This window comes from Harpia harpyja, chromosome 11 (assembly GCF_026419915.1).
Source record: "Harpia harpyja isolate bHarHar1 chromosome 11, bHarHar1 primary haplotype, whole genome shotgun sequence".
Classification (NCBI taxonomy): domain Eukaryota; kingdom Metazoa; phylum Chordata; class Aves; order Accipitriformes; family Accipitridae; genus Harpia; species Harpia harpyja.
The window spans coordinates 29688109-29716099 of NC_068950.1; the positions used below are offsets into that span (position 1 = coordinate 29688109).

Below are 27991 nucleotides of genomic sequence, written 5' to 3' on the forward strand. Positions count from 1 at the left end.
CAGACCCTATGGATCACGATTACTCAATTAATTTTAACGAGATCTGTTGGGTAATTTTATTAAAAGCCTCACATATTTAGTGAGGTAATGCTAGACAATTTAACTGATGTTCTCTGGGCAGTAAGGCATGTGCCAGACTGGGTGTTCTTGGTGCTCTTCCACCACCACTGCCAGGCACAGAGAGGGCTGTCAGATATGTGAGGTCTCCCACTGGGAGGCATTTTTGTGATATCTGGGCAAAACTTGCTCTTGGCGAGTGCCAGGAATTCCCGGTGTAAGCTAATTGCTCACATCAGCAATACCTTTGTTTCAGATGGCACCGAAAAACTCTTGAGATCAACTACAAAGCTGTCATCTTTAAAGTGTATTCTACAGGAACGTGATTTTAGACTAGCTGAATAACAACAGGACACAGAGGAATTCTTACGCTTTTGTGTACAGCCACTGAAATTGCCTGCGGGGAGACAAAAGCTGCAACATATAGTCAAACGTAAGGGCTAATTCTTAATGAGAGGTTTCTTCAAACTTTGTGACCACTCTGCCCTCTGTGAAAGGCGATGCCATTCTGGTAAGGAGACATAACTCCATTTACTTGCAGTGCTCCGCTGCAGCCGGGGAGGGCCCAGGCCCCACGGGGACTTCTCCCCGCCAAACTAACAGTCCTCCGTCTTCTCTTCCCCCCAGGGGCGCGGCACCAGCGGGGCCCGCGCCTCTACTTGCCCCTCCCCGCCCCGTAAGACCTGCCAACAGGTGCCAAACGGGCAACTACCGCGCTCGGCCTCACCGGCGGGTCGCGGCCGGTGGCGGAGCAGGTGCCGCCACAGCGCGGTCGCGCTGTGGCGGCACCTGCTCCGCCACCGGCCGCGACCCGCCGGCGGGGGTGCAGGCCCTTGTTGAAAGTCTCCTAGCAACTGCTCGGCCAATGGGAGCGGCGCTGGGGCGGGGGTGTGCGGGCGGCGGGGCGGAGGGGGGGTTAACGCCGCGGGGCCCGGCGAGGGGCAGGAGTGGTGGCGTCGGCAGCTGTGGGGCGCGGAGCGGAGCTCGCTCGGGAGCCGCCTCTTTCCCTCCTCCATCGGCAGTAGCCGCAGCAGGTGGTGCTGCGCGAATGGGTGCGCGGGGCTCCTCCTCCTCCTCTTCCTCCTCCTTCTCACCGGCGGCTCGGGAGGAGGGTTGCGCGGGGGCTGCGTCCCGCCTGTGAGGCGCGGCGGGTAACGGGCGCTCTGCGGCCGTTGGCGAGGCACACACGCTGGGGGGAGGGGGGCGGGCGGCGCGGCCGGGGCCGGTGAGGGAGCGGGAGCGGGAGCGGGAGGGCGCCGCAGCGCGCTGAGGTACCGGGGCTGCGCTGGGCTCTGCCCGCCCGCCGCGCCTGTGGGAGCCCGGAGCGGGGCAGCCGAGGAGAACGGCGTTTCCGCCGTCTGGGCTCGCCCTGGGGCGCTCCCTCGGCCGGGCCGGGGGAGGGCTGCGTGCGGGGGGAGCCTGTCTGGCCGCGGCGGTGCCGTGGATCTTGACCTGTGCTCCTTCTTGTCAGGCTCCGGCTGATCCGCAGGGACGAGGGAGAGCTAGGTTAGCGGCTTGGCTTTGCCGGCTGTCCTCCCCGCTGGAAGGCCCAGCGTTTTGTTGATCTCGGTGAAGCTACAAGCGGCGGATGCTCGAAGAGGTGAGCGCCGTAAAGCTTTCTACTGAGTCAGTGAATTTGTGACTGCTCGGGTTTAGCTGGTAGTTTCACGTGATGCGAGAGTAGAGGTTCCATAAAGGATTTTGGCTTTTTTTTTTTGTTCTTTTAATTTTGTTTAAAAATATTTTTTCTCTATGTGCAGCAAAGCCCATTTCAATTTGAAGATCAAATCATAACGCAAGATCAGTCTGTAGTATTACTGCATCCCCTATTTGTGTAGAACACTGCTGCTTTCTGTGCTGTCAATGAAATAGTTACACGGGGCTCCGTATGCTACGAAGGTATGATAGGAATTTCAGGGCAATGACTTAAAATAGGAGGCATGTGAAATAAAATGTGAATGTATTAAGTAAATTTCAATAGCGAACTTAGAAAGGAGACCTAGAGGAATTGTTTGATACCATTGATGGAGCAGGTTGTAAGTATTCGGGGGGAAGATTTTCTTTCCGTTTCTTGCGGGTGGTGGTGGGGAAGCTGTGGTACTAGTATCAGTTATCATTTGGACTGGAGAGAGCATAGGAGAGGGTAATACTGGGCTCACTGGGGTCAATATCTTGTCTTTTATAGTGGCTGGCAGCAGATGCTAAGAAAAAGATTGTAAGTATAGGTTGGTTGCACAGCGATACTTTTATCTGTGTATCCTCCCAGTATACTGCAGTCTGGAGCTGAAGGATTTCTGAGCAGAGGTTGTATCTCTCTCTTTAAATTTAATAGCTGCTGGTGGATGTTTTTCAATGAATTGGAGCCATATATTTAGCATTCGCAGCACCTCGTAGTGATGCGAGGCCATAATTTAACCGTGTTTTATATGGAAAAATGCTCTTATTTTCCAGCTTTTGCGCTGAATGTTCCATTTCATTCTGCATAACTGTTGTGTTAAAAGAAGCAACGAATAATTATTTTCTATACATTTGTCCTATTTCTCTAGCTGTTTCCTCTTCTAGCTGAAAAGTCGTAGCTTATTAGTTTCTTGTATGAAAGTGTTGATTGACCTTCTTGCACCATTTTCAGGCCTGTTCTCTTTTATGCAGGGAAGGTTGTATCTGCGTGTGATATTTAAGCTGGGGAAGCTTAGTGTTCATACAGAGGTGTTATTGGGATCTCTTTTCTGTCCTCTGCTCCAATGTTCTGTGAAGTGCCTCTGAGTTATTTCCAGAGGACCAATCATAGTGACCCTGGGATCTCTTCCTGCATAATACCTAACTAGAGGCTGTTGGTTTAAGTACATAGCAGAGTTGTCTTTTTCATTGTGCTAGTTTGCATTTATGAACATGGAATTTCAGCTGCTGATTTTTATCATCCATTTGCTTACTATGAGGACAACCTTCTGCAGTTTTTCTTTCAATCTGGGTCTTTATTTCTCTGAATAACTCTGTACAGTACATGAGCTTTCTCACTTACCTACTCATCATCTTTTTAAATTTACTGAACAACAGGTATGCCTGCACAGACCCCTTTGGGACTCTAATTTTTGTCTCTTTGGGACTTCCATATGATACAATTTCATATCTTCTCCTCGCCCTTCTTTAACTTATTCCTACACTTTGCGCTTCCCCATCTATAATTGGTCATTAATAAATCCCCTGACATCTTAGTTTAAGAGCTTTTGGTAGGAAACATTGTGAAAGGCTTTTTGGAAATCCAGTTATGCTGTCTTGCCCAGGTATGTTGGCTCATTCCTCCTTCCGGAGCACTGTGGCAGACTTGTTAGAGTTCCTTTCTTCCACAGAAGGTATGCTGATGTTTCACCAGTCCTATTTGTTTGCGGTTACCAAATCTGTTCTATGACACTTCTGTTTTGCTCAACAGAAACCTAGAATTTACATGAGAACTATTCCTTGAATTCCCTGGCAATCTTTAGAGAAATTAGTTGCAGTTACCATCTTCCATTCCATGCCTGATTTAACTTACAGGTTATATCCTACTGATACTTGAGAGTTTCATAATTTCTGAGATCTGGAATACTAGTTCTGGCTCTGCCCAGTAAATATTACCAACTTTAGGAACTAGTGAGGTGTGGGGGTTTATGGTGGTTTTGTTTTTTTTTTTTGGTTTGGTTTTTTTTTTTTTTCTTTTTAAAAGTTGTTTGCTTGCAGAGACAGCCAAGCTATGAAGTTTGGCTAAAGTTGATCTCAGGAAAAGGAGGAGGAATTGCAGAAGACAGTTCCTAAGGTTTTCCTCATGGGTATCTGTGACGTGGGGAGGTTTGGTAGCATAATGTTCTGCTCCAGCTACGTGTAGTAAGCGGTTTGTGAATGCAAACAGAGGAATACAATTTTGAAGTTTAACAAAAATAGTGCTATTGTTTGGCAATGGGAAAATGCTAATGTGAAGATCCATAGTGTTAGTTCAAAATGGGGTAGGAATTTGGGAGCCAGATGAAACATTTCCACGTGTTTCAATTTTTTCAGTGATTGCATTAACAGAATTTCAGTCATCTGCGTATGTAAAAGGTAGAGTTGAATCTTGAGGTAGCAGATCAGATTATATTCCTTGTAACAAGTGTTTGAGGCAAAGACCATGATGCAACGATCATTGAACATTGAATTTTATCAGGTGTGAGGGTATATTCTCGTGTGGTTATACATGTTGAGAAGATCAAATAAACATTTATTTTCTTAAAACTCTTTATTTTTTTTTTTATTTGTTTGGTTTTGAAGTAAAATGGCATGGAGAAATGTAGTTGTGATTTTCTGAGTATGATACGCTCAGAATGAAGTGGAGACTTAATACCCGCAGGCTAGGTGGTTTGACTTGCCTTTTCATGTTGCTTTTGACAATACTGAGAAGTTTAGCTGGAAATTTGCCATTACTTAAAGTTCCCATAGAATGTGGTAAGTGGAGGGATTCCCCTGCCCCCATTTTGCAGTTAATAGAATAACAATTAAATTGCCACAATCTTGTAAACGTGGGAGGAAAGATCTGGGGTCTGCTTTGATTGCAAGACCATCATTAAAATTACAATATTAAATAAAGGTCACTAAAACTGTAATAGATTTTTAGAGGAAGGAATTCTTTCAACTATACAGTTATCACTGGATATGATATGCATATTTTAGTGCTAACTGTAAACTGTGTTATTAAAACAGCTGTAGAGAGAAAGCATCAAAACTCTAGGGAGGAAATGCATGGACTTTCATGGTGATTACATGAATTAAAACAAGTATGTTTCTTACAACGTTATCAGGGATAGATTTGTAAACCTACAATGTCATAACCAGAGTGTACCCTAAATCTACATAGACTGATGTGTCTTTGTGTCTGTCTGGATAAGAGCCATCTGTGTGGCATCTGTGGATTACTAGACAAATGTAAAAGCTTTAAGCAGATTCACAGCTCCTTTTGGATATAATTTTAGTAGAAGGAATCATATTGCCCTTTAAGTAAATGCTAACTATGCCCCCCTCAATTTTTACAAGTTGAACTATATACATGTCACAACTTGTAGTAGTATTTGAAATATACAGAGAAGGAACGTTTGTTTGATAATTTCTGGTTGATACTGACTTTTAAAACTTTTTTCCAAGGCATTGCGATATTGGGGACAGGTGGAAACCACCTCTCCAAAAATTGCCTTTCCCCATCCTCTGCCTTAGGGGGGAAAAAAGTTTTCTTGGTTACCAGATACTGCATTTCCCATTTGTGTCACACCCTGTGTCGGTTAGAGATGACCAGATGGTGTAATATGATCACAGCACAGTGGTGTGACAAGTGATTATCTTCTGATTGAATGAGTTTTACAAACCCAGTTACAACTACTCTTTTTCAAGTTTAAGCATGATATTAAGAAATTCTAAGTATGCTGCGTTGCGTGAAGTTTATAATCCTAACTTCTTGCTGCTCATGGTCTTTGCGTTGCAATGTGATCTGAACTCAGCCTTAGTTAATTAGATTTCTGTCTTGAATCTTGGCATATTCATTGTCAATCCCTCCCCTGTCCCCCAAAACAGAACAGTAATTTTAAGAACAGCTACTTTCAGCTCTCTGGGTTTGTGAAATGTACTATTTTTGAAGTTTAATCTAATCTTGTTCTTGAAAAGAAAGATGTATTTGTTAGTGAATCATGTAGGAGTTCGTGGAACTATTCCTGTAGATTTTTGTCAAAAAATTCCCCAGGTGCCTTTCTGAGAATCAAGTTCTCGTATGTTATTACCATGACAGCTCTTATTTTTTAAGTTCTTTGGGTTTTTGGTACTTCACTTGTTCCGACAAGCACTTGAATGGCTTGGTTTGATTACTGCTTCCTTGGTATTAATCAAGTTCTCTGTGATTTTAGTGTATTTTGGGGAGATGTGTGTGTTTGGAGTTTTTTGTTAGTTTGGTTTTTAGATTTCCATTTGCAGTGGGATGGCTCTGCCGTTATGTGCACACATTTGAAATTGGGTCGCAGAGGCTCATTTTTTGACAATCCATCGAAGTCTTGTCCACTCCAGGACTTTCTTGCTTGGGACAGGAAGTGACAATTGGCAGAATTACATCTAGCAAGCACTGGGTCGTTACAGGTTTTTGAACCTGTTGGTGAAGTAACTGCAACAAATCCCTGTGTACAGAGAATGGGCACAGAATGAAAATCATTAAGTAGTTACAGAAGTTCGGGCTGTTCAGTGGTTCTTTTTTCTCCCACCTGCAGGTGGTCAGATTTTTGACGTTAGTATGAGATGCTGGGAAACAGCGAAATTTGACTTTTTGCTTCCTATTGCATGTTTTCCCAAGCAGGATTTGAGGAGGGGGAGAAAAAAAAAAACCCACCAAACCAAAACACCCCCAAAACCTTCTTAACTATTTTTGTTTGGTTAAAGCCTTTCTGTGTTAACTAGGATAGCCTAGGGAGATCCCAAAAGTACTTCTCAATCTTATGTATTTTATTATTCTTCCATAATTACACAAAATACTGCTTCAGAGTTACACATTTTTGTCCTCTACGTGAACATGTTCCCTGGTAGGTTTTGGTGGTTAAAGAGAGCATTGTAGTGTACTAAAGTGCAGGGTACTAAAGGTGAAGAGTCCCTTCTGAATACACTGTATCTAAACTAATTTTGCATCCCCTCTGTCTTCATCAGGAATGCTCATCTTTAGCTCTTGCATGCTTCAGTGAGGCTATTTTGAGCCATGTTGCTCCAGAGGAACTGCCTAGACTGGGAAGGAAATGTATCTGATGGGTCTTAATCACCAGATAGCTTTAGAAGTCGTGGCTGAGGTCCTGAACTGGCAGTAGAAGCCACGTGGAACTGATGAGATGATCTTAGCATGGGACTAAAGGCTTGTAGCGTTCCCATTTGCAGCTGACACAGGATTGTCTCGTTCTGCACATCTGAATTTAATTCTAAATACAGTATGTAAAGATGATTCAAGTAAAAAATGCTGACCACTCCCTGAAATGATTACTGCTTCAAAGCTACTGCACTTGTTTGATGACACGTAACTATTTAAGATACCTTAGGGTAGTGGTTTAACAGCTGAAGGAAGTATTTGAGTTTGGCGCTTTCCAAACCTTGAAATTGCTGAGGGTGGCTTTTAATCTGATGTATTAAACAGTGTGCAGTGTACTGCAGGTGGTCTTTTCAAGACTAAAGGCTCTAGAGCCTTCAAGGTTGATTAATGTGAGAAGAATATAGTTGCATTATCTGGACTTTATTGTACTGCCTATGTGTTCTTGCTTTCTCTGTCTTCACTAGACATCTTTCTGAGCCTGAGTTTCTGTGTTAATTTTCTTCGTGTCCTCTTGGTGTACCTAGAAACATTATGTCACTAGAGAGTAGTGTTGATAAAGCATCTGCACTGAATGAATCTCTCAAATTTAGAGAGTCGTTGCATTCCCACATCTGGACTAGTCGGGTTTCTGCTTCCAGTCAAACATCGTTTGGAGTGATAGATGCTGTGTCAGAATAGTATTGTCAGTGTAGAGAGACCTGTGGGTTGGTAATACTGTACGTTCAGGGAATTTGGATGATAAGATCTCATAATGGGTATGCAGCCTCTTAAAGAATAAAAGCTGGTTTGTTTGAAAGTAATGGCATATCTGAAATGTGAGTAGTATTTTTGTGGACTTTCCAACAGTCCTTAATAGAATTTGTGTGTCTTGAGTTTCTTAACAATCTTTTGAAATACCTTATTAGAATGCAGGATTGCAATGCCAGTAATGAGAATATACTTGTAGTTTAATTTGCCTTCTTTTTCCCTTATGTTTGCAGGTTTCTCTATCTGATGGATCCAACAGAAACGAAACTAACATGTAAGAAGTGTGTCCTCTTAATCCTTAGTTTGACTTTAAATTCCATTTTTAAAAGCACAGTTGTTTTGGACGGGTGGAAAAAAAAAAAAAAAAAAGATTGCCTTGCAGATTTCTGCTGTGAAGTGAGTTCTTGTCTTTAGAATCTGAACCTTTGTTCATTTCAAGACATCTTGGTTTTACAGGGGAAAAAAATTGAAAAATGTGCATAAATGAATATGGGCAGAGAGAAAGCAGAAAAACCCATTTCTTAAAAAAGAACAACCACTAGATTGTTGCATTGATTGTGTTTTTCTTGCTGCCTTACATGTGCTTTCTGATATGTAATGCAGTACTTTCTGCAAGCTTTCAACTCATCTGAGGAATAACTGTTTACCTCTTTTCCAACTAAATTTATGAACCTGGAGAAATACTCATCCAGCTGGATATTTTATTTTCTAATGCTGAGCATTCTGTAATACGACTGTACACCAGTAGATCTCTTAAAACTTGGTGTTGCTTCGGGCACTGTGTTCTGTGCTTTGAAATGTTGATAAGGATTCTTACACTTTCTCTGTTCTCAAGAGACCTTATGAATAACAGAGCACACCCCCCCCCCCCCTTCCCTTCTCTTTTCCCCCCTAAACGATAACTTTTTCCACAGTGATAAAAATACAGGGGTTTGGTGTCAGAAATTTAGAAGTTGCTTATTCAGAGTGTGTTTATTGGAGCATTAGCGGGTGGTTAGGGGAAAACACCCTTGTGCACTAAAAGTCTACAGAGTCCATCTAAAACTGACTTGAGATTTTGTTCTGAAGTGCTAATTTGAAAAGGTGGAAAGTTTATTTCCCTGACGTATCATTGTTCGCGTAACAGCTGATGGGTTATGCTGTTCAGCTCTTAAGCATCCAAGCTGGATTTTAAGTTTCTGGCAGTGTGGTAACTCTAATGGCATAATGTGCCTTCTTACTGTGCAGTGGAGGTAGGGAGTGGGGACAATCGGTTTGTTCTTCCTTATGAGTGTGTGACTTTCCTTTGGTTTCCAGAGGGCCGGTGCTGTACTGAGTGGCTGTGCCAACAGGGTAAGGCTTCTATTTGTTTTCTTCAACAATTTTAGAGATTCTGCAAAGAAGCAAGCAACTTACCAAGGAAAGGCAATATAACTAAATGTATAGGTTAAGTTAAATGTAAATGGTTAAATACTTATTAGAAGTTCCTTTGCCTTCCCTCTGCTAATATATCTTTTCTAGAGCCTTTATTATCCTTTTCTTTAAGTAATAATCCCACTCAGACAGATTTATGTTAAAACTTCACGTTAAGTTTATCTTAATAAAATTGCTTCCTGGTTGTATGGCAGGAAAATATTCAATATTTGGCTTGCTGTGTTTTCTCTGCTGTATATCAACAGAAACAACTGAGTTATCTACGGTGTGAGTCTTTATTATTTTCATGCATGCATGGCATTTTAGCTTTAGTTAATGGTTTACAAGACTTAGTTAAGTTTAAGGCTTACTAAATATAGATAGGTGCATCATTTTTACAGCATAATATCTGCTGTGCTTACTGTGTTCTAAATGCTGTGTAAAGAAGCAGAAAAACTTCATGTGGCTCAAGTCCAATAGTCACTCTCCTACGCCTGCTTTAACAATAGCAGCTAATACAGCTACAAGATTAATCTAAAATGCTCTTGCTATTTTAGGAGATGCCTACGTAACACACGTTGCCAGCAATTGTACTAAATACTTCACTGCTGAACCAGTTGCTCAGGTACCCTGCCTGTCTTTGTTGCTATGGGAGATTGGAAGACTATTACTGTGCCAGTGCTGTCATCAGGTAAACTGGTAATATTTTGAGTTCAGTGGATTTGCTAACTTTACCAGTGACGTTATAGCTGCTAAAGAGAGATTGGAGTTTTGTGCATGATATACTTGACCAGTTAAGCAGAATGTTAAATAATGTGTAGTACATACAGTGCCTTGTTTTGGATTGAGTCCTTACAGAAATGCTGCTGTAAAATACTGTCCTTTCACATACACACACATATATATATATATATATATATGTATAAATGTTCTAAGACTTTTCGGTCACACTTTTTTTTTAATTGCACCTTTTGGGATATCTTGTGTTTTCAGAGTTTTCTTTACTTGTTCTAAATTCTATTACCTTATAAATTGATTAGAAATTCATTAAAGGAGTAAATATTTCCTTGCCCGCTTCTACCTAGCGGAAGAGTAAATTATAGCATACACTTAATATGAATAAGGATATCATACATTCTGTAAGAATTTTCACCAAACGCACAGCTTTTGCACCTGTGTGTTTAAAAAAAAAAAAAAAATTGTGTGGTAGCATGGCAATTAGAAAGAAAGGTTGGGCAGGTTTTTTTTTTTTTTCTTGGTAGAGGAGTAAAATTGAAAGATACAATACCTTAAAATGTTATTGAGTCTTTAAATTTTCAGTGGAAGTTTATCTGTTTTTTCATTGTGAATTGTTTATGTCATTTTAGATGAAATTCTAAGCTCTAGACTTGTAAATTTCTGTAAATAATAATTTGAGTAGTTGGAGGGTTGATTTTTTTTTGTATGTGATGTGTCCTAAACTGTTAGCCCTGACTTGTTTCTTAATGTTTTTAACTTTTAGATAGCAAAAATATCTTTCAATATACCTCAGAAAAAAAGATATCTCCCCCAAGCATGAACTCACAAGTGCTACGCTTGCCACTGCCTTCATCCAAAAGCATGCACAGCTTTTTCAGTGCCTTCTGCACAGAAGAGAATATTGAACAGAGTATATCGTATCTCAACAGGGTAAGCCAGATATTGTTTATCGGAGGTTGTGTGAAGGCGACATTAAATCAATTGGGGTAGTAAAGATTCGCTGGATTAAGAAGGCTTCTTTCTCAATGCTCAGAAGCCGAAGTTGGTGGGGAATAGGATTCCTGGCCCCCCCGCCCCGGATTTCACCCAATATTGTTTCTCTCTTTTGGAGAATTGTGAGAGATTGATCCAGTTATTTATTCCCCCCCCCCTTGTCTTTTACCAGGAATTGACAACATTGGGCTTTCCTTCTATTTATGCGGAGTCCAAAGGAAAAGAATTAAATTTAATATCTATCATAAATTGCATGAATGAATTGCTTGTACTGCAGCACAAGAACCTTCGAGCTCAGGAAGAAGTAGAAATGCAGCATCTGAAACTGGGTAGTGATATGGATCACTTACAGAACTGCTATGCTAAATTAAAGGTAGAAAATAAGATAATTTCACTGATATTATGCAGCATTTATGTTTAACAGATACTGTACACTCTTAACAGTGAGTGCTTTTTTTGTTTTTTTTTTCCCCAGTACTAATCTGCAATTGTATTTTTATTTGCATTTTGGGGTTATTTGAAGTATTTTTCCAGTTGAAAATTCCTTAAAGTTAACAAAATACGAATTAATGAGAGAACTGAAAACTTATTGAGAATTATGGCCCCTTTAATCAAGGAAGAGGGAAAACTGCTTGGATTGGAAGTGTTAATGCATGCTGTGGGTGAATATGTTAAACACTTCAGTTCATATCATTCAGTATCACTTAAAAGGATATGCCCAGCTCTAAAATATAAATTCCCAATATAATTGCAACCAGTAAAGGTGTAGGTAGCATTTCTAGTGTATGTCACAGGGCTGTTATCAGTCTTTCTCCATATCTGTAGCTTTTTCTGTGTATTTTTTTGTTGTTGGATTCCTTGGATAGCCAACTACAAAGGCTCCTTGCAAGAACTGCTCAGAAGCTGTTGTCAAAACTGAAGTTACTGAGCTTCATTTTATCACAGGATAAATACATAGACAAGCCAGTCACTGTGGAGTAGCTGATGTATTGGAAGTTCACAGCCTGTGCTACTTCATGGGTACTTATATGGGCAGTCATATTAGTGTTGTATTTCCCTTGATTCTGTCAAGAAAATAAAATTTTAAAAAAGATTTCAGTGCATGATTTGGGGCCTTTTAGGCTTGCTTTTCACTAGGGCTGGCTAGCACTGTCCCATTGACAAATACTGCTGTAGATTCTCAAAATCATAGCAGTCCTGCTGAGATTGGTCATCCATGTAGAAGCATTTCAATGTGACATTAACAATCATGTGTAACTGCACCTGTTTTTATACAAACACTCTATAATGTTAGGTTCCAGAACACTGCAGTTGCTTTCCCTAGACAAATGGCTTTAAGGTGAGGCAGGGGACAACTTGTTAGTATTACTTCAATCCCAGAGCATTTAATTTAGCTGTCAGCTTGTAAGGTTTCTCATGCAAATTCTTTCAGATACCCTGCAGTAATCCTCTTGACTTCCACTATTGTTACCTATATTCTGATGTGGTTTCCTTAGAAGTTCTTGTTCCTTAAAGATCTCTACGCATTTGTAGCTCACTACCTGTACAAAGAAAAAGAGCTTGTATATGGTGTTTGGCTCTGTCATTTAAGTTGGCAATTTCAGGTTTGTTTGAGCCTCAGATTTGTGGAGGAAGGTTTCTAAAATGCTAGTTTTGCATAATCTGTTATAACGGGATCATCTGTCTAGCCTTACTCTGTATATGCGAAATGTCCCATTTGCTTTGCTACGGCCACAGTCTGCTGATCTGTGTTAATTGTTCCCTTGATTGTTTAACAGAAGCATTCCAGTAATACTGTAGTCCAAAATTCATACAGGTTGCTTAGTATCTGCCTCACTATCACAGTATAGATATGCTTACAGAATCCTGACTTAATGAAAAAGTAATAACTGTATAAGATAATTATCTGTTAAACACCAAGCTAAATTTTTGTTTCTTGTAAGCAGGAGTGTTTCTTGTACTGGAGAATCATCCTTCTTGCTCCAGAAAATACAACTAACTTATTATTGAGAATGCAAGAGAATCCCCAAAACATCAGAGATCAAATAATTTACTAATTTACTTCAAGTGAGGTGGTTTGGCAGTTTGGTTTGGGTGTTGTGTGTGTTGTGTGGGGTTTTTTTTTAATTGCTTGCTATTAATTCTTATTGATACTGAACTATCAACACTTTTTCTAGGAACAGTTGGAATTATCTAAAAGGGAAATAGTTGGACTTCAGGAAAGAGACAGACAACTGCAAAGCAAGAACAGAAATTTGCACCAGTTACTTAAAAATGAAAAGGATGAAGTGAGTTTTCTTGTACATTAACACGAGTCATTACATAAATATTCAATAATGTGTTTTTTTGCAAGGAGTCTCATAATTGTTCACTTTGAAGGCTTTTTCTGTTGGTAAATGTTGTCTTTCACCAAAGTGAAATTGGCCTGTTGCATATAGATAAATAGGTTCTGTAAGGGATAGGTGCAAGATACAACAATGGTAGAGAGTACTGCAGAAATGCACATGTACAGTTTTCTGAGGCTTTCTATACTTTTGAGCGTAGCTTTACCTTAGAATGTTTAAAAAGACCAAAAAGTAGGAGGGGGCAACAGGATTCAGTCACATCCTCAAAGCTATGTGTATAGGAGCTTTTGTTTTGTTTGTTTTGGTCGTGGTTTGGTTTTTTTAGTTTTTTTGTTTGTTTGTTTATTTTTAATATTGTAGAGGAGAGCAGAAGACCAAAAAGAAGGGGAAGTAGCGGGGAAACCCAGCCCAAAAGCACAAGCTCATTAAACCTGGGAGTCTTGGAAGAGCCAAGATCAGAAAACACTTTGACATCCAAGACACTGCTTAGCTTGGGATTTGTTTCCAGTGTGCTCCTTCCCCCCCGCTGTACTTTGCATGGCTCCTAAGTTTCTGTGAATAGTCTGTGTTCATAAACATATTCATACAGTTAGCAATCACAGTACTATCTGTGTACAGTGAACATCCTAAAGTTCCAGCTTAACATATTGAATGTGCTGTATGCTTGTAAGGTTAAAACTGATGATTCAAAAAAACCCCAACACAACCCAGGCATTGATAGTACAGGCCAAGAATGTGCTTTATGATATGTTTTAACGTTCTTTTAGACCAAATGGAATAGTCTGTCTTCCAGCATCCTGCTGCCCCAAAGAAGAGTTTATTATTTTTTTAGTGTAAAACTACAAGCCTACTTTTAAACTAGATCCTGAACTTTAATTACTGAAACAAAAAATATGTCTTTCTCTGCTCTGTTCACTAAAGGTGTTAAAGAAGGTTATGTGAATTGCAAGAACATGAGTTCAGTTGTACTTCAGAGGAGCTATAGTATTATAATATGTTGCTTATGATGTTGGTTTCTGCAGAAAAACTAAATTCCCTGAGATAAGTCTGAGGTCAGAATCCATGGGTTGGGAGAGTTCTCCAGATTAATTTTGTCACTTCCTTACACCAGAAATACAGTTTAATAGAAGAGTCATTTTGCTTCATGTGTTTTGGTTTTCTGAAGAAATTTATGTACTTATGCTTTAGTTGAAGAAATACAGGTTTTGTGGGGTTGCTTTTAGGTACAGAAGTTACAGAACATAATTTCAAGTCGAGCTACACAGTACAATCATGATATGAAGAGGAAAGAAAGAGAATATAACAAATTAAAGGAACGCTTACATCAATTAGTCATGAACAAAAAGGACAAAAAGATAGGTAAGTAGCTCAATTTTACTACAGGAAAGTAGCATATTCTGTATGTTAACAATGTTTATATTTGGTTCTGGGTATCTAAAGTCAATATGGCTGCCCTCTTGTAGATTTTTTTTTTTAGGATGTTAAAATCTTACATAAAAGATTTAATATTTCATGTCAGCTGACTGTGTAAGGCTAACAAACTTCTGTGTTCCATAAGATTGTTTACCAAGCGCAAACCAAGATGGAGATATTCACAAAATGAGGTTTTTTTTACTGGGGAGAATTACTTGGAATTAATTCATAAGCTAGAGCTGTGTCTCCTACTTTCTTGCTACTGCTGCCATCACAAGACTTTGGATAGTGTCATGAACACTGTATTATGCCTACCAGTTCCAGTCGGGAAGGAACACTGCATGAGCTTTTTTCCCCTTGAGATACTACAGTCTACTTCTGTTAACAGTAAGCGATGACAAATTAGAGAGGAAGTAACATAAGATAGACATAGCATCTAGTGCTATGTGAAATGAGGAGAAAAGAAATCTCCTTTATCATATAAGTAATTGTAAGTTGTGCTGCCCAAAAATTGCGTTCAAGATATTCATCAGTGCTGTTTAGCCTGAGTATAGTTTTCTGTGGTGTGTTGCTGAAAATAGGTATCAGTGTTATGTAACAGATAAAAATATCTGCACCTCTTGATTCATATATCTGGCTTTAGAGTATTTATATAATTTTTCTTCAGTGGAAGGGAGGTCTTGCTCATCCTCTCTTATCCCTCCTGCCACCCCTGAAACCCTCAGCTGTTTGCCAACTGTAGCGCATGTTGTATTTTAGTAAGCTGGTTTAGTTCGCTAAACCAGAAGAAAACTATTCGTGTTTTTGCCAAGTTGGTTTTCTGCTGATTTAGTTTTCTGAAAGTGCTTGTGGGTAAGCCAAACCAGGTTTGGACACTGTAGCAGGAACACCTATTTGGCTACAGAAAGTCTTTAGGTATCAACTCAGTATAACTCTAGAAGCCTCACCCTGAGGTCAGTGAAACTTACTTGTGGCATGTTCTTGACCCCCTAATACTAGCTCATGTATCAGTGAGGTCAAAATAACAGGTTTTTAAATCTAGTTACTGTTTGCTTGATAGCTAACTAGAATTGAACTTGGACCACTAATCTGTAGTAATGTGTTGTTTTGGGTTTTTTTTTTTTTTTGTTGTGGGTTTTGTTTTGTTTTTCTTCAAATGTGGACAGAAAGTTTTTGTTTTGAGGAACACCTTGTGAAACATCACAAAGTTGCTTACTCTAAACTGGAAATAAAACTGGTATGATTGCCAGAAAAGAGGTTAGAGTTGATACACCATTGATATAAAGGCTGAAATAGGGATAAAGGTGCCATTAAGAAATGCATTAAAAAGATAAGACAGGATGAGAATATGTCCCTCTGAGTTTCAAAAATTATCATCTTTCCTTGATTATCTTATTCTTACTTTGTTAAGCAGGGCAATGTGTTTCAATATGGGTCTAAAGATTGAGGGGGATATTTGGGTAACGTGGTCTCTTGACAATAACTACACGGAAATGCTAATAGGTAAATGCAATGACATCTGAATATTTATATATTTGCATGTTGTTTCATGCTTTGAAATGTCCTTTTCATTTGTAGCTATGGAAGTTCTAAATTATGTTGGTAGAGCTGATGGGAAGAGAGGTGCATGGAGGACTGATAAGACAGAAGCCAGGTAGTTGTCTTAGAACAACATTAATTGAAGTATATATTATGGCTGTTACATTGTTACTGTAAGATTGCTTCTTCCAGAAATGAAGAAGAAATGTACAAAGTTCTGTTAAGTGATTATGAACAACGCCAAAACCAGCTTTTAGTGGAAAATGCTGAGCTGAAAAAAGTTCTTCAGCAAATGAAGAAAGAGATTATTTCACTTCTCCCACCACAGAAACAGAAACCTAAAGAAAGGCCTGAAGATGGGCTGGTAAGTATTCTTCAGTTAAAATTAAATCTGTCTGGTAGTTTGGTATAGTGCTGGAGTAATTTGATCATTAAGGGGAAAAAAAAAAAAAAGGTAAACTTCTTGTGGAACTTGTGGATTGCACATCCTGTGCTGTGCTTGAAATCCATTGGTGTTTATACGTTCTACTCTCTGTGAAGAACACCCAGTGTATTCTTCCCAGTCAGTCAATGGAAAGCTTGAAAGTACACTTTGAATAAATTTTCAATGCAGTAGGTACCTGTATGTAATTCTATATAACAATGCGTTTTGGATTTTGTTTGCCTTCCATACTAAGATGTTGATGGTAGCTTTCAAGGTGCTTATGCAAAGACACCAGGCTTCCCATAGAATCCATGGGGGTGGAGAACATGTAATTAGGGTGTGCTCCTATAGTACATGGATTAGAGTAGCTGTTAGTGCCTTTTACAGAGCTGCTGGTATGTTCAAGGAAAATGTTTGATTTCCAAGGAAAATGGTTTGTGGAGTTTTCTGTTTCTTTTGTTTCCAGGTTTTAAGTCTTTCTTTGTTTACACAGGATACCTTATTTTTATGGAACTGCACATTCATTTATCAGAGAGTTTGTTTATTCCTTTTGCTGATTCCTTGCTAGAAGTTGCAGTTCTGTTTTGATCTCAGAATGAAGTAGGGAATAATCTAGAAGGTTAACTGAGCTTTCTCTTAGCAATAAGAGTATCCCTGGGCATAAGAAAGAGTTGAAATACAGAAAACATGCATAAAGGCTAGATTCTAGGAATCATTCAAGATTGATGGTGTACTAGTAATAGGATATTAAGAGAATATGGATACTCTACAGAACAAAGGATGAAGTATTTCTTATTACAGTAAATAGTATGTGTTGGTACATAAGTGTATGTGTAGATGGAGCCTTCCAGAGTGTGCTGTTACTGTGGAATCTAGTGCTTGCCATTTCAGAATGTCCCCTGTCCCTCTCAAGTTGCTTTACTGCTTCCTTTACTACTGAGCTGTCTCGGGTGCATTGTCCAGCCCCAGAATGTGCTGTGTAGAAGAGCACTAGACTCTCTTCAGCCACTTCTTTGTAAGATGTGAATAAACTCTTTTAACTTGCCCCCTGTACTGTGTAGAATGACTCCCCTGTGTATTTAGTGAAGTAGTCAGTAATGTGCAGTGTTCTTAACCTTTGCCTTAAAAGTTCATCATGTAGGAAGTCAGTAGATCTAATTATTACTATAGCTTAGCAACAAGAAGTTGATCTTCAGTAATGGGTGTCGGGTATAATTTGTAGTATAAAGCATAATTGGGTACCAGTTCTGTAAATGATCCTTCTGCTTTTAGGATTTCAGTGAGGCCAGGAATGTTTGGCACAAACTCGAGTACACTGGTGAAAATCCAGCTGTGGGAATGGGGTCTTTATGAACTTGCTCCTTGAAACAAACTTGAGGAAAAACTGGGACTTAGTGCTCTGAAATTCACTGTTCTTGGGTGATTAGACAAGTATTTAGATTAGACAAGTTAACTATTGTAGCATTAATAGACTACTAAGAAAATACTAAAAGTATTTAGTGCACTGAAACTTCTGATTAGTTCTCTTGTAATAGTACTAATTAACCAAACTAAGCAAAGCAACTACTTCTAGACAGCAGTAATTTCTAGTAGTACAATAATAATAGAAGTACTTACTAGATGCAAGTCTCAAGTGGAGTTATTTCAGTGGGTTGTAGGGTGGTGTGGGCTTTTTGGTTTGTTGGGGGTTTTTTGTTGTTGGGTTTTTTCCATTTAATCTATTTCATGCTTTCTCTAATGTCATGCCACTCTAGAATTGGAGATAGCAGTGTCCCTATCATGACAAAAAACTTAGGGTTTTTTACATTTGTCAAATTAATATAAACAGGAAGAATGTTGCCAAAAATTATGGTTTTGCAAAAGTAAATTATTTATTTAAGACTTAGTCTATCCCACAATGCCTGTTTTACATGGATTAGCTTTTTGTTTAGAAATACTGGTTTGCTTTGTGAATGTCTGAAAATAAATTTATATTTATATAAATATAGAATAAAAAAAAACCACCCCAAAAAACCCTGAACAAACATTGCATTTCTACTTAGAAATGCTAATTGATATTGATTCTTAGAAGGAAACATACACCTTGAAGTGTGGCAGCTAATGATGTAGTTGCATCATTTATCTTTTTGCTTCCCATCACAGAATAACAGCCATGAAACCAGCTAGACTGTCATGTTATCACAGTACTATAGAGAGACCTATTCCAGACCAGGCTTTCATTGTGTTAGCATGTATAAATATAAGTAAAGGAATAAGATGTTTCTTTATGAAGTGACATAAAACTCTTTAACCAACCAACCAATCCCCCCCCCCATGCCCCCCAAAACAACAACAACAAAAACCAAACCAAAATCCTGTTTGGTTTTTTTTTTAATAGCTGTTTTGCTCCTTAAGACCTCCTGTGATCCGGGTTTGAAAGAAAATGCTTACTGCATTTGTAAATGAGTTACTTTGATGCCTTTGAACCTCCTGGTTTTGTACTTCCCATCCCATTTTTCTTACCTCCTATTAGATAAAGGGAATTGTATAGAATGGTTTAGATGCTTGAGAAGAGTGGATTATTCATGCCAGGTATTCAAACGGCTATAGCTTTTCAATTTAAATCTACTAAATTGTCCTGGGCTATTCTTCTCTCAGCCATTTAGATTTTTGTCTTAGCTCTTCGAGATAGCATTCATGTTTGATGTTTGAACAGTAGTGTAAAATGGAAGTAGGAGAGGGAGGTGCTAGTTCTGCTCTACCTTCGGTGTGTTGTGGATATTTTTATCATGGAGAAGAATAAGGCAGGGGCAAATTACTTAATTCTCAACAGGAGAAAATCTTTGTCTTAAATTCTGTTCATGCTGCATAGTGAGTTTATGAGCACCTATTGCTTAAGTTTGACAGCAGAACTCAGCAGTCTGAACTCTAGCTTGAAGATGCATGAGAGTGAGTGAGTCTTGCTAGCTGATACTCTCTGTGGTAGGGTTCTGGATACTGCCAGGTCACTTCTGTCTCTTCAGCATTATGCTGTCAGGGAACTGAACTCCCTGACAGGCAAATTTCCTTGAATGGGAAAATCTTACCTGTATATAAGGGTTTTCCTTCTCTTCAGTAAATTAAATCCATGGACATATTTAAATAAACAAATACACGTATTTGGAGTGGCGGAGTGGTTTGCAGCTGCTTGTTTCTGCTTTTACAGGTGCTGTCAGACCTGGAGGAAGATATTGGAGAGTTAAATAAAGAGAATATGTGGGAACTGTCTTGTGAAACTGTGCGAGAGCAGCTTACCAACAGCATTAGAAAACAATGGAGAATGCTGAAAAATCATGTTGAAAAGTTAGATAACCAAGGTGATGTTTAACTGTATTACATGTACTTATAAAATGCTACTGATAATTCCATTTGGTATCATGCTCTTAGGATTTACTGACTTAAGCTAAAAGGAAGCTAAAATGGAAGGAATTGTGACCTGGTAGACTTTCTGAAAGGGCTTGTGATTGGCATTTTTCTGTGTGAGTTTTAACTGTAGGTAGTTAGGGAAGCAGTTGCATACCAAGCCTGTTTTCATGAGAAAGGACATGATTATAGTTTGACACAGAAAACAGCAACTGTCTGAAGAAATAATTATTTTTCTTTTGAAAGTACATGGCCTGTAGTAATGCTTGTTGCCTTTCCCTATTTTTTTGAGATGTTAAGTAATGCAGATGTAACAATTTGAAGTAATTGGATGCAAAATATGTAAGTCCTTCTCAAGAGTCTAGGCTTGCCACATCCATACCTCTGAGGCTTCTTGTGGCATTCTAAAGTGAACTGGCTGATGGTATAGTGCTGGACTCTCCTCATTTCCAGCTGTTAAACAGCATTAAAAGATGGCTAAAAATATATAAAATTCTTTCCTAGTATTATTTTCCCATGCAAGCAAATGCTGCTGCTACCACAGGGATGTTTGCAGTCAAGAATAAGACTGAGAAGGTCACGCATGCAATTGCGAATAAATGAGCAGATGGTCTTTGGGAATATGTTTATACCATAGAAAGGATTTTAAGAACGCTTGCTCTGAGTAATACTTGTTTTGATGTAACTAACTGAAAAAATAGTTGTAAGCATCAGGAAAGAATTTTCATGTATTTGCTGTTTTCTTGGAGTCACGTTTTTGTTTTTTTGGATTTATAGAGATGACCATAGTCTCGTCCTTTAGGATTCAGTTAATGTTCAAACACTGGCATCAGGGGATCAAAACTTGGCTCATTAAATCACTGTGATAGCTATGCATGAAATTAAATAAAGCAGTATGTAATTATACAAAATACATTTTATTCCTCTCTAATTCATTCCCTTACTGGGATGAAGATATGCACACAATGTTTGTTAGCTCAGTTTCTCCTTCACAGGACTTGAAGGAAAAGGCTTTCTTTTTATATCTGTGATAAATATAGTTACTGTCATATTTTTATGAACACACAAGCCCTTCAAAAAAGGGCTCAGAAGAATAGGCTAACAGCATGTCAGTGAAAAGAAGTGTTCAGTTGTCTTGATTTTTATTTTAAATAACCGCTGAAACAAGCGGGGGTTTTTGTGGGACAGTTACTGCAATGCAGACACTTGGTTTACCATGGGGAATGTGAAACAGCTATGTTTTCATTGGTACTTTTTTTCTGAACTGGATTTTGTGCATAATTACATGTGTAGCACCATTTCTAGATCTCTTGTCTCTGATAGAAATGCTTCTGAATACACTGTGTATCTGTCTTTCAGGATGAAACAAATACAGTCTAAAACCTTTTGCTATCGCTATGAGTCCCTGATGTGAGGAATTTTTTTTGTTTTTGTTTTAAATAGTGCTTTTTTCCCCCCCTTAGTGTCACGTGTGCATTCAGGAGCTTTGAATGAAAAAGATGTCATTTCAAGAGAAGACCATGAGCTGGAAACTGAAAAGCTAGAGTTAGAGATTCAGCAATGTAAAGAAATGATCAAAACTCAGCAACAGCTCTTACAGGTAGTGGGCTTTAATTTTGCTTATTTTTCTCAACTGAACCTAAGCTTTTTTTTTTTTTTTTAATGTGCTACTCTTCTCACCTCTGGGCCTTTCTCCATTCTTTGATAATGCTTTTTAAATATCTTAATGGTTGGTCTGAGTATTGGTGCACTAGTGGGTTGGTTAGTAATTTAATGAGCTTGTAATCCTGGTAGGAATAATTTGTGGGGATAAACAAAGGTAAGGAAGGCTGATGAGGTCAGCTGCGTGAACAGGGACATTTTGCTTGCCATCTGAAACTCTGCCCCCACCAGCCACCAACTTGATACTACATGGTTTCCATATTAAACTTCAACCATTTTTCTGACAAAACTGAACCTGTGGAAATACTGCACCTCTTAACAGTCACTCCGAAATTAATGTTTGTGTCTCTTGTTGCTTTATATCTGCAGCAGCAGCTTATGTCTCCATGTGACGATGACACCACTCTATTACTACAGGACTGCTATTTGTTGGAAGAAAGAGAGCGTCTTCAGGAAGAATGGAGACTATTTCGAGAACAAAAAAAGAATTTTGAGAAGGAACGAAGAAGTTTTACAGAAGCTGCTATTAGATTAGGACTTGAGGTATTAGAAAAGTGGAAGGGTAATAGAAAAGGGAACTCCTATGGAAGATGAGTTATGATTGTTAAGTAGTTTTACTGTTATGCACACTAAAGTGCAGTCATCCAACAATATCTGTTTGCTAATGTCTAATAGAGAAAGATCATTCCCATGCTGTATAAAACATATCTTTGGTCATTTTAGGAAATCATTCTGTTGGAATGTCCAAAAAACAAGTTTTTTTGTGTGTATTGGAAAATACAGTTGCTGCAAATGGAATGACCCATTTTTGTTTCAGCTTTTGAAATATCTAAGTACTTCCAAAAATCGGTCCACTTACTCATTAAATGGTTTATTAGATGCTGCTTAAGTTTGGTTTCTTACAAAAGCAAGGCCTATGCAAGTTTCAGTCAGATTTGGCTGCAGGGTCAAATTCTCAAAGCTACTGGATTCCTAAACTTTTGTGAAACCAGTGACTTGGAGAAACACAAAGCAATTGCTGCCTTTCCCTTAGTAGGGTCATTATCTGTTCTGTTCTTGTAGTTAAGCTGGCCAGTAAGTACACATACTGGAAGGCAGTCAGGGTAGATATGTCTCTAAAAGAGCTCTAGCATGTGTGTCCTTTGGTCTAGCCAGTAGTTAGGGCCAAGAACATGAAGGGGCTTAGAAGTTCAGAAGGGAAAGGAGGTTGTGATGGTATGGTCATGAAACTATGATGGTACAGATATGACAGGAAAAAAAGACATTGAAGGAAAAAAGAAATGGACTTCAGATTTATTGCTTACGGAACTGCTTGCTTTGACACGCAGAGAAGAAAGTTGGAGTGGGATGTGATTAAAACTTCTAAAACTGTGGATTCATTTGGTCAGATGAAGGGAGTACTGTTGTTCACCAAATCTCTCAAGATTAGGGCTAGAGGGAACTCATAGAAACTGCTTGAAATTAAGTTTAAAACATATCCCCCAAAAGGTATGTTTTTATATATTGGGTAGTTGATTTCTGGATTTTGCTGCCACAGGGGATTGTGAAGGCAATTAGTACCAGCAGGTTCAAAAAGCAGTTGCCTAAGCCCATGAACAGCACATCCACAGATGGGTACTAAAAGGCGGGGGGGGAACAAAGGGGTGCCTTCCAACATCTCTAATCAAATGACTTTCGGGGCTGGGAACCTCTGAGGGAATGCACTACAGAATGTGGCTGGGTTCATGTGGTCTCATAAATAGCATCTCTTGTGGCCATTGTTGGAGACAGAATCCTGAGCTAGATGGACAACTTGTCTGACAGCTTTTTTTTTTTTTTTAAATTTTTTATTTTTATTCTTATGCTGTAAAATGTATTGTAAAGAACATAAAGTACTTCAGATTTTACTTGCAATACTGGCACAACAGTAGTTCACGTGGTGACAAATATTGACTCAGACCACTACATATCTGTATGTATTCTTCAACTTTTATTTAATTTTATTGGCATTTTAATGAGTTTGTGAATTTCATGTTGGACCTTGAATCCAGCTTTAAGTCTTGAGCGATAATGACTGATAATTGTTTGTACAGAAATGTTTAGGATTACATTGCAGCATAAGCATAACTATCCATGCTTCTGCTTGTTAAAATGCTTAAGTATGAAAAAGAGGAGTAATGCTGTAAGCTTTGTAGGTGTTTGCAAAAGTTTGCATTGGAGTTCAGCTTGCTCTATTTTTTACTGACATAATAGAAATAATTTTATATAATGAAATTATATAAATTAGAATAAAAAATAAGTTTGTATAAAGTGATATATTTATAATTTATATAATAATTTTATAGATATTATTTATATAATGTCCTGTTTCACTGATGGTTTTTGGAGATGAAATAGCTTATTGCTTGATTCCACAGCCATTGGATCTCTTGGAGGTTGTCTTTTAGCCATTATTTTCCTATTCTGTGCTCAGAGTGACTGGAAAATGAAACAACCCCTTTCTTCCTGCCCCAGTTTTGGATGGAAGTAATCAGTGCTGTTTTCAATGTCATTTTTATCTGTTTAGGAGAAGGCTCAGGGTTGAGGTTTAAGCAGTAATCCTTACTGGCAGCTGCCCAGAAATGAGGGCTACCTCTAAGAGGTAGGGCTACACTGAGAGGGAAGGGGAGCATGGGAGGCAGTAGTAGGAGATTGTGTCACTGGAGTGGAGAACAGTAAAATGAAAGGATTAGTCAGACCTCTGTGAAACAAACCATGGGGTTTGGCTTGTAAATAAATACCTCCTCAGCTAATCCTTGTTGGATTCAAAACCTTGCTTACGTGACTGTTATTCTGTGTTAAACTGCTGGCTCTCCTTAATTACATGGACATGTTACAACTTTTGCTTTCTTAGAATAGCATCAATTTAACGTGGACTGAGCTTGTTCCTGTGGTTGTAAGTGTAAACTGTCACTTCTTTTCATAGAGAAAAGCATTTGAAGAAGATAGAGGAGCATGGCTGAAGCAACAGTTCTTAAGTATGTCTACTGATTACAAGCACTCTGAAAATGTGACAACTCCAAGTGCCTTCTTAGGAAGCAAGTATTTGGTTCAAATTATGTTCTTGTAATGTGTTTCTTTTTCCCCCCTTTCAACTAGAAGATGCAAATATGAACAAAGCTATTACAAAACCAAAACTTCCCAAGACAAATTTTACCATGTATCTGTATCCCTCTACCTGTCAGGGTAACTGATGGTTCAAAATCCCCTTTTAAAAAGGGAATCATGATAACTCCCTCCCTGATAATTACTTATGTAATGAATTTATATTTGTGAAGCGACCTGGTGAATGTCAAGTACCTGACAGCACAGCCATTAAGAACAGGGAACTTCTACAATGACTAAATTAAATTAAATTTGATCATATTTATTGCCAAGGCAGTTGAAGAAATCATGACCTGTAGAGATCTGTATAGATTAGAAACAAGTTTTGGAAATGAGCATTATAATGTGGGGATGGCAGTATTAATTATTTGAGATGAGGTAATATTAAACATGTGTACACAAACGTATTCAGTAAAAAAACCAAATCCTTTCGAAAAAGAAATAGTGAAAAGAGCGTAATGATAATGAAAATAAATTTGAGCAATAAACATTTGCATTTGAAGATTCAAATCTTCATAAAGGAATAATTTCTTCAGAAAAAATAACAAAAATATGGCTATACGACATATAGGATGGAATAGTGTTTTTATTGAAGGTATTTTTTTACTTCCTTTCTTCTACATTTTTTTTTTTCTTTCAAGTTGGTAAGCTTGTTTCCCATCCCCTCGTGCCTGAATATGCATGTGCAGTGTTTTGGCCTTCACCGCTGAGCCTTCAATACTTTCTAAGGAGTGGGGGGTGGGGTGAGACCAAAAAAAAGGGACAGGGGAAGAAAAAGTAACAACAGTCTCTGTTAAATAGATTCTTGTTGTGGCAGCCAACATTTAAAGATAAATGGGTGAAGCACCTGGCAAGTAAAGATAGCTTGAATTTGTATTCTTGTTAGATAAAGTAGCCTGCCTAATGTGTTCTGGGTTCTCCTTGTTTCTCGTCTGTGCAATTCCCGTAGCACTTCTGTAAGTGTGAAATGAAATGATCTTCCACAGTAGGAAAACTTTTAGAAACAATTGAGACGGTTTGGCTGTTGCTCATGAAGAATGACTTGATTTAGTGATCTGTGAGCAACTTAAGATCTGTTCATTGTACACTAAAGCTTTTGATTTGTAATTGCCTTTTTCCAAATTCTAGTGGTTTTGGATGTATTTAATGGCATTCTTAAAAAAATGGCGTTCTTCAATCGTATATATCCTAATCTTAAGCTACTGGATAGTAGTAATAAAACCAAATATAGGTCTGTCACACAGAGAATCATACTCCATTTGGATATTACTCCACAGGTTATCATTAGAATTGTTAAATTTTCCTTTTTCACAACACTTGTTCAAAACTTCTTAATTCTGTAGTACTGTGATGAATACTGTAGAATACAGAATCATTCTATTTTTTTTCCACTTCATATGAAAGCTTTGAAATCTAAATGTGAGGAAGAGTTAGTGGGGATTGATCTGGTTTTGCCAAGTTTGGCCATGTCTTTCCATTGATTTTCGTGATGGTTAAGTTCATATAAATGCTAAGGCATCTAACTTACTGCTTTTAATTTTTTTTCTATATCCTGACAAGTTTGCAAGTTCTCATGTTGGTGTTAATTACTGCATGTGCATGCTGGAGAAGTTTTTACTTAAGGAGTAAAAAAGTGTTATCAATTGTAAAGTGAGAAACTATATTTCTGTGACTTGAAACTTGACTTCAGTATGACTACTTGCAGCAGTGGTCGTGTATGTAAATGCTTAATTTTCAAATTTAAAATCCTAATTTTAACATAACTTCATTCAGTAGCATTAAGTGTACTTATAAAATCTTATCACAGATTTATAACAGTAAGTTTTCCACAGATCTATAATAACAAGATTGATTATTATAGACGTGCTGTAAGATGTTTGGTGTGTGTGGTTATTTATTTATTTTAAAGCAGAAGACGTAAAAGAAGCAAGTCCTTCAAATGTTTTCGGTTGCACTGTAGCTTAACTGATTATATGTTTCTTTCTTAGGTTCTGACCAAGACAATCAGTTAGTGAAATCTACATCTCAGCAAAGAAAACCTTACTGTACGTTGAGTGGTCCTTTTTCAGCAGAACCTTGCCAGACATCTCAGTATATTACACGTAACAGGTATTCGAAATGATGTTGCAGATGGTTATTTTTATAGTGTTAAACTCTACATAGAGCACAGAGACAAAGTTGTGATAACTTACAGAAAGCCTAATCTAAGGCTTATGATTGATATATAGCAAAAACGTATTAAACATCATATCATAAAAACAGTATCGTGTTTCTACCCAAAGCATAACTTATTTGAGTTTTAACATTCTCTTTTTCCCAGTTCCACTGCTGCATCAACAAAACCCGCTGGAGATAGGAAGCCAAATCAGTGGGTGGAAAGTGACAAAGAAGAAACAGAGTAATGCACAAAGTCATGGGAAGACTCCAGAGTTGGCACTCTGCTATGTAGAAACTTGCACATAGAACATCTGCCTTAGACTTCCTAGGGTTGCCTGCTGGGTTTTTTGTTTAGAGATTTGTTCATAAACTTATCATTCTAAAGTAAAACAGAATGCTGTGAGTTTGATTATTCTTCTAGAGGATTATGTGGTGATCTGAATTGTGGCGTGTGTGTGTGTATGTGCGTGGACATGGCTTTTATTTTTTAGACCATTTTTTGCCTCTTTCTTGCAACTCTTGAAAGAAGACAATTTAAAAATATATAAAAGCTTTGATATTTTTCTAGTAACAGAAGCTCTGATTCTGTGAATGAAGCAATGGTCTGAAACTTTGACTGTAATGAAATATTGGATCCTAATGTTACCTTTTATCACAGGCAGAGATAGCACTTTTAGAAATCGTCTAATTATTGGAAACATTCATTTATGTCTCAAGTGTAACTGGCATTAAAACTTCTTTTGCCTCAACTTGAATGTACAGTATACTGTAGATTTTTAACAAAACAGGTTCTATATTTATTGTGTGATTTGAAAATACCTCTTTGATATTTCAGATGACTTAAAGTGCAAAATCTTTATATATTTGTAAATAGACAAAGCGATTATGCTGAGAAACCATGAAATGAAACACACGCATACATAATATTATTTTACATGGCGTTTTAAATTGTTTTATAGTGATACTCAGTTTACAGATGCATTAGGACTTTCAGTGGTTCAGTCAGGAACCAAATTATTTCAAATGTGAACAATAAATGTGTATTCTATTCTAAGAAATCCTGGTTCTGTGTTTTGTGCACACTAAACTTTATCATGGTTGTAGGGCTGTACGCTATGTCAACAAATCTGATGCTGGTTTTGTATTTTGTTATTTTTTCCTTTTAATTGACTCCAGAATCTTTTTTGGTGT

The 27991-nt window shown here is 38.2% G+C and overlaps 1 protein-coding gene across 11 annotated transcripts; it reads left to right on the forward strand.

The window, feature by feature from the left end:
- The first annotated feature begins 975 nt into the window (after positions 1–975).
- SSX2IP (SSX family member 2 interacting protein) lies at positions 976–27858 on the forward strand. Of its 11 annotated transcripts, none has more exons than XM_052801886.1 (17): positions 976–1091; positions 1529–1657; positions 7867–7907; positions 8930–8965; positions 9583–9716; positions 10527–10693; positions 10929–11129; positions 12934–13044; positions 14325–14460; positions 16093–16168; positions 16246–16417; positions 19662–19812; positions 21322–21458; positions 21890–22063; positions 24465–24576; positions 26632–26752; positions 26964–27858. In XM_052801886.1, exons 5-17 carry the CDS (start codon positions 9674–9676, stop codon positions 27043–27045), a joined length of 1683 nt encoding a protein of 560 aa, XP_052657846.1. In that variant the 5' UTR covers positions 976–1091; positions 1529–1657; positions 7867–7907; positions 8930–8965; positions 9583–9673; the 3' UTR covers positions 27046–27858. The 11 variants fall into 11 exon arrangements, with proteins under 11 accessions (XP_052657846.1, XP_052657845.1, XP_052657844.1 ...); XM_052801885.1 differs by having other exon boundaries at positions 1012–1109; XM_052801884.1 differs by lacking the exon at positions 976–1091 and adding an exon at positions 1101–1208.
- Positions 27859–27991: the final 133 nt, after the last annotated feature.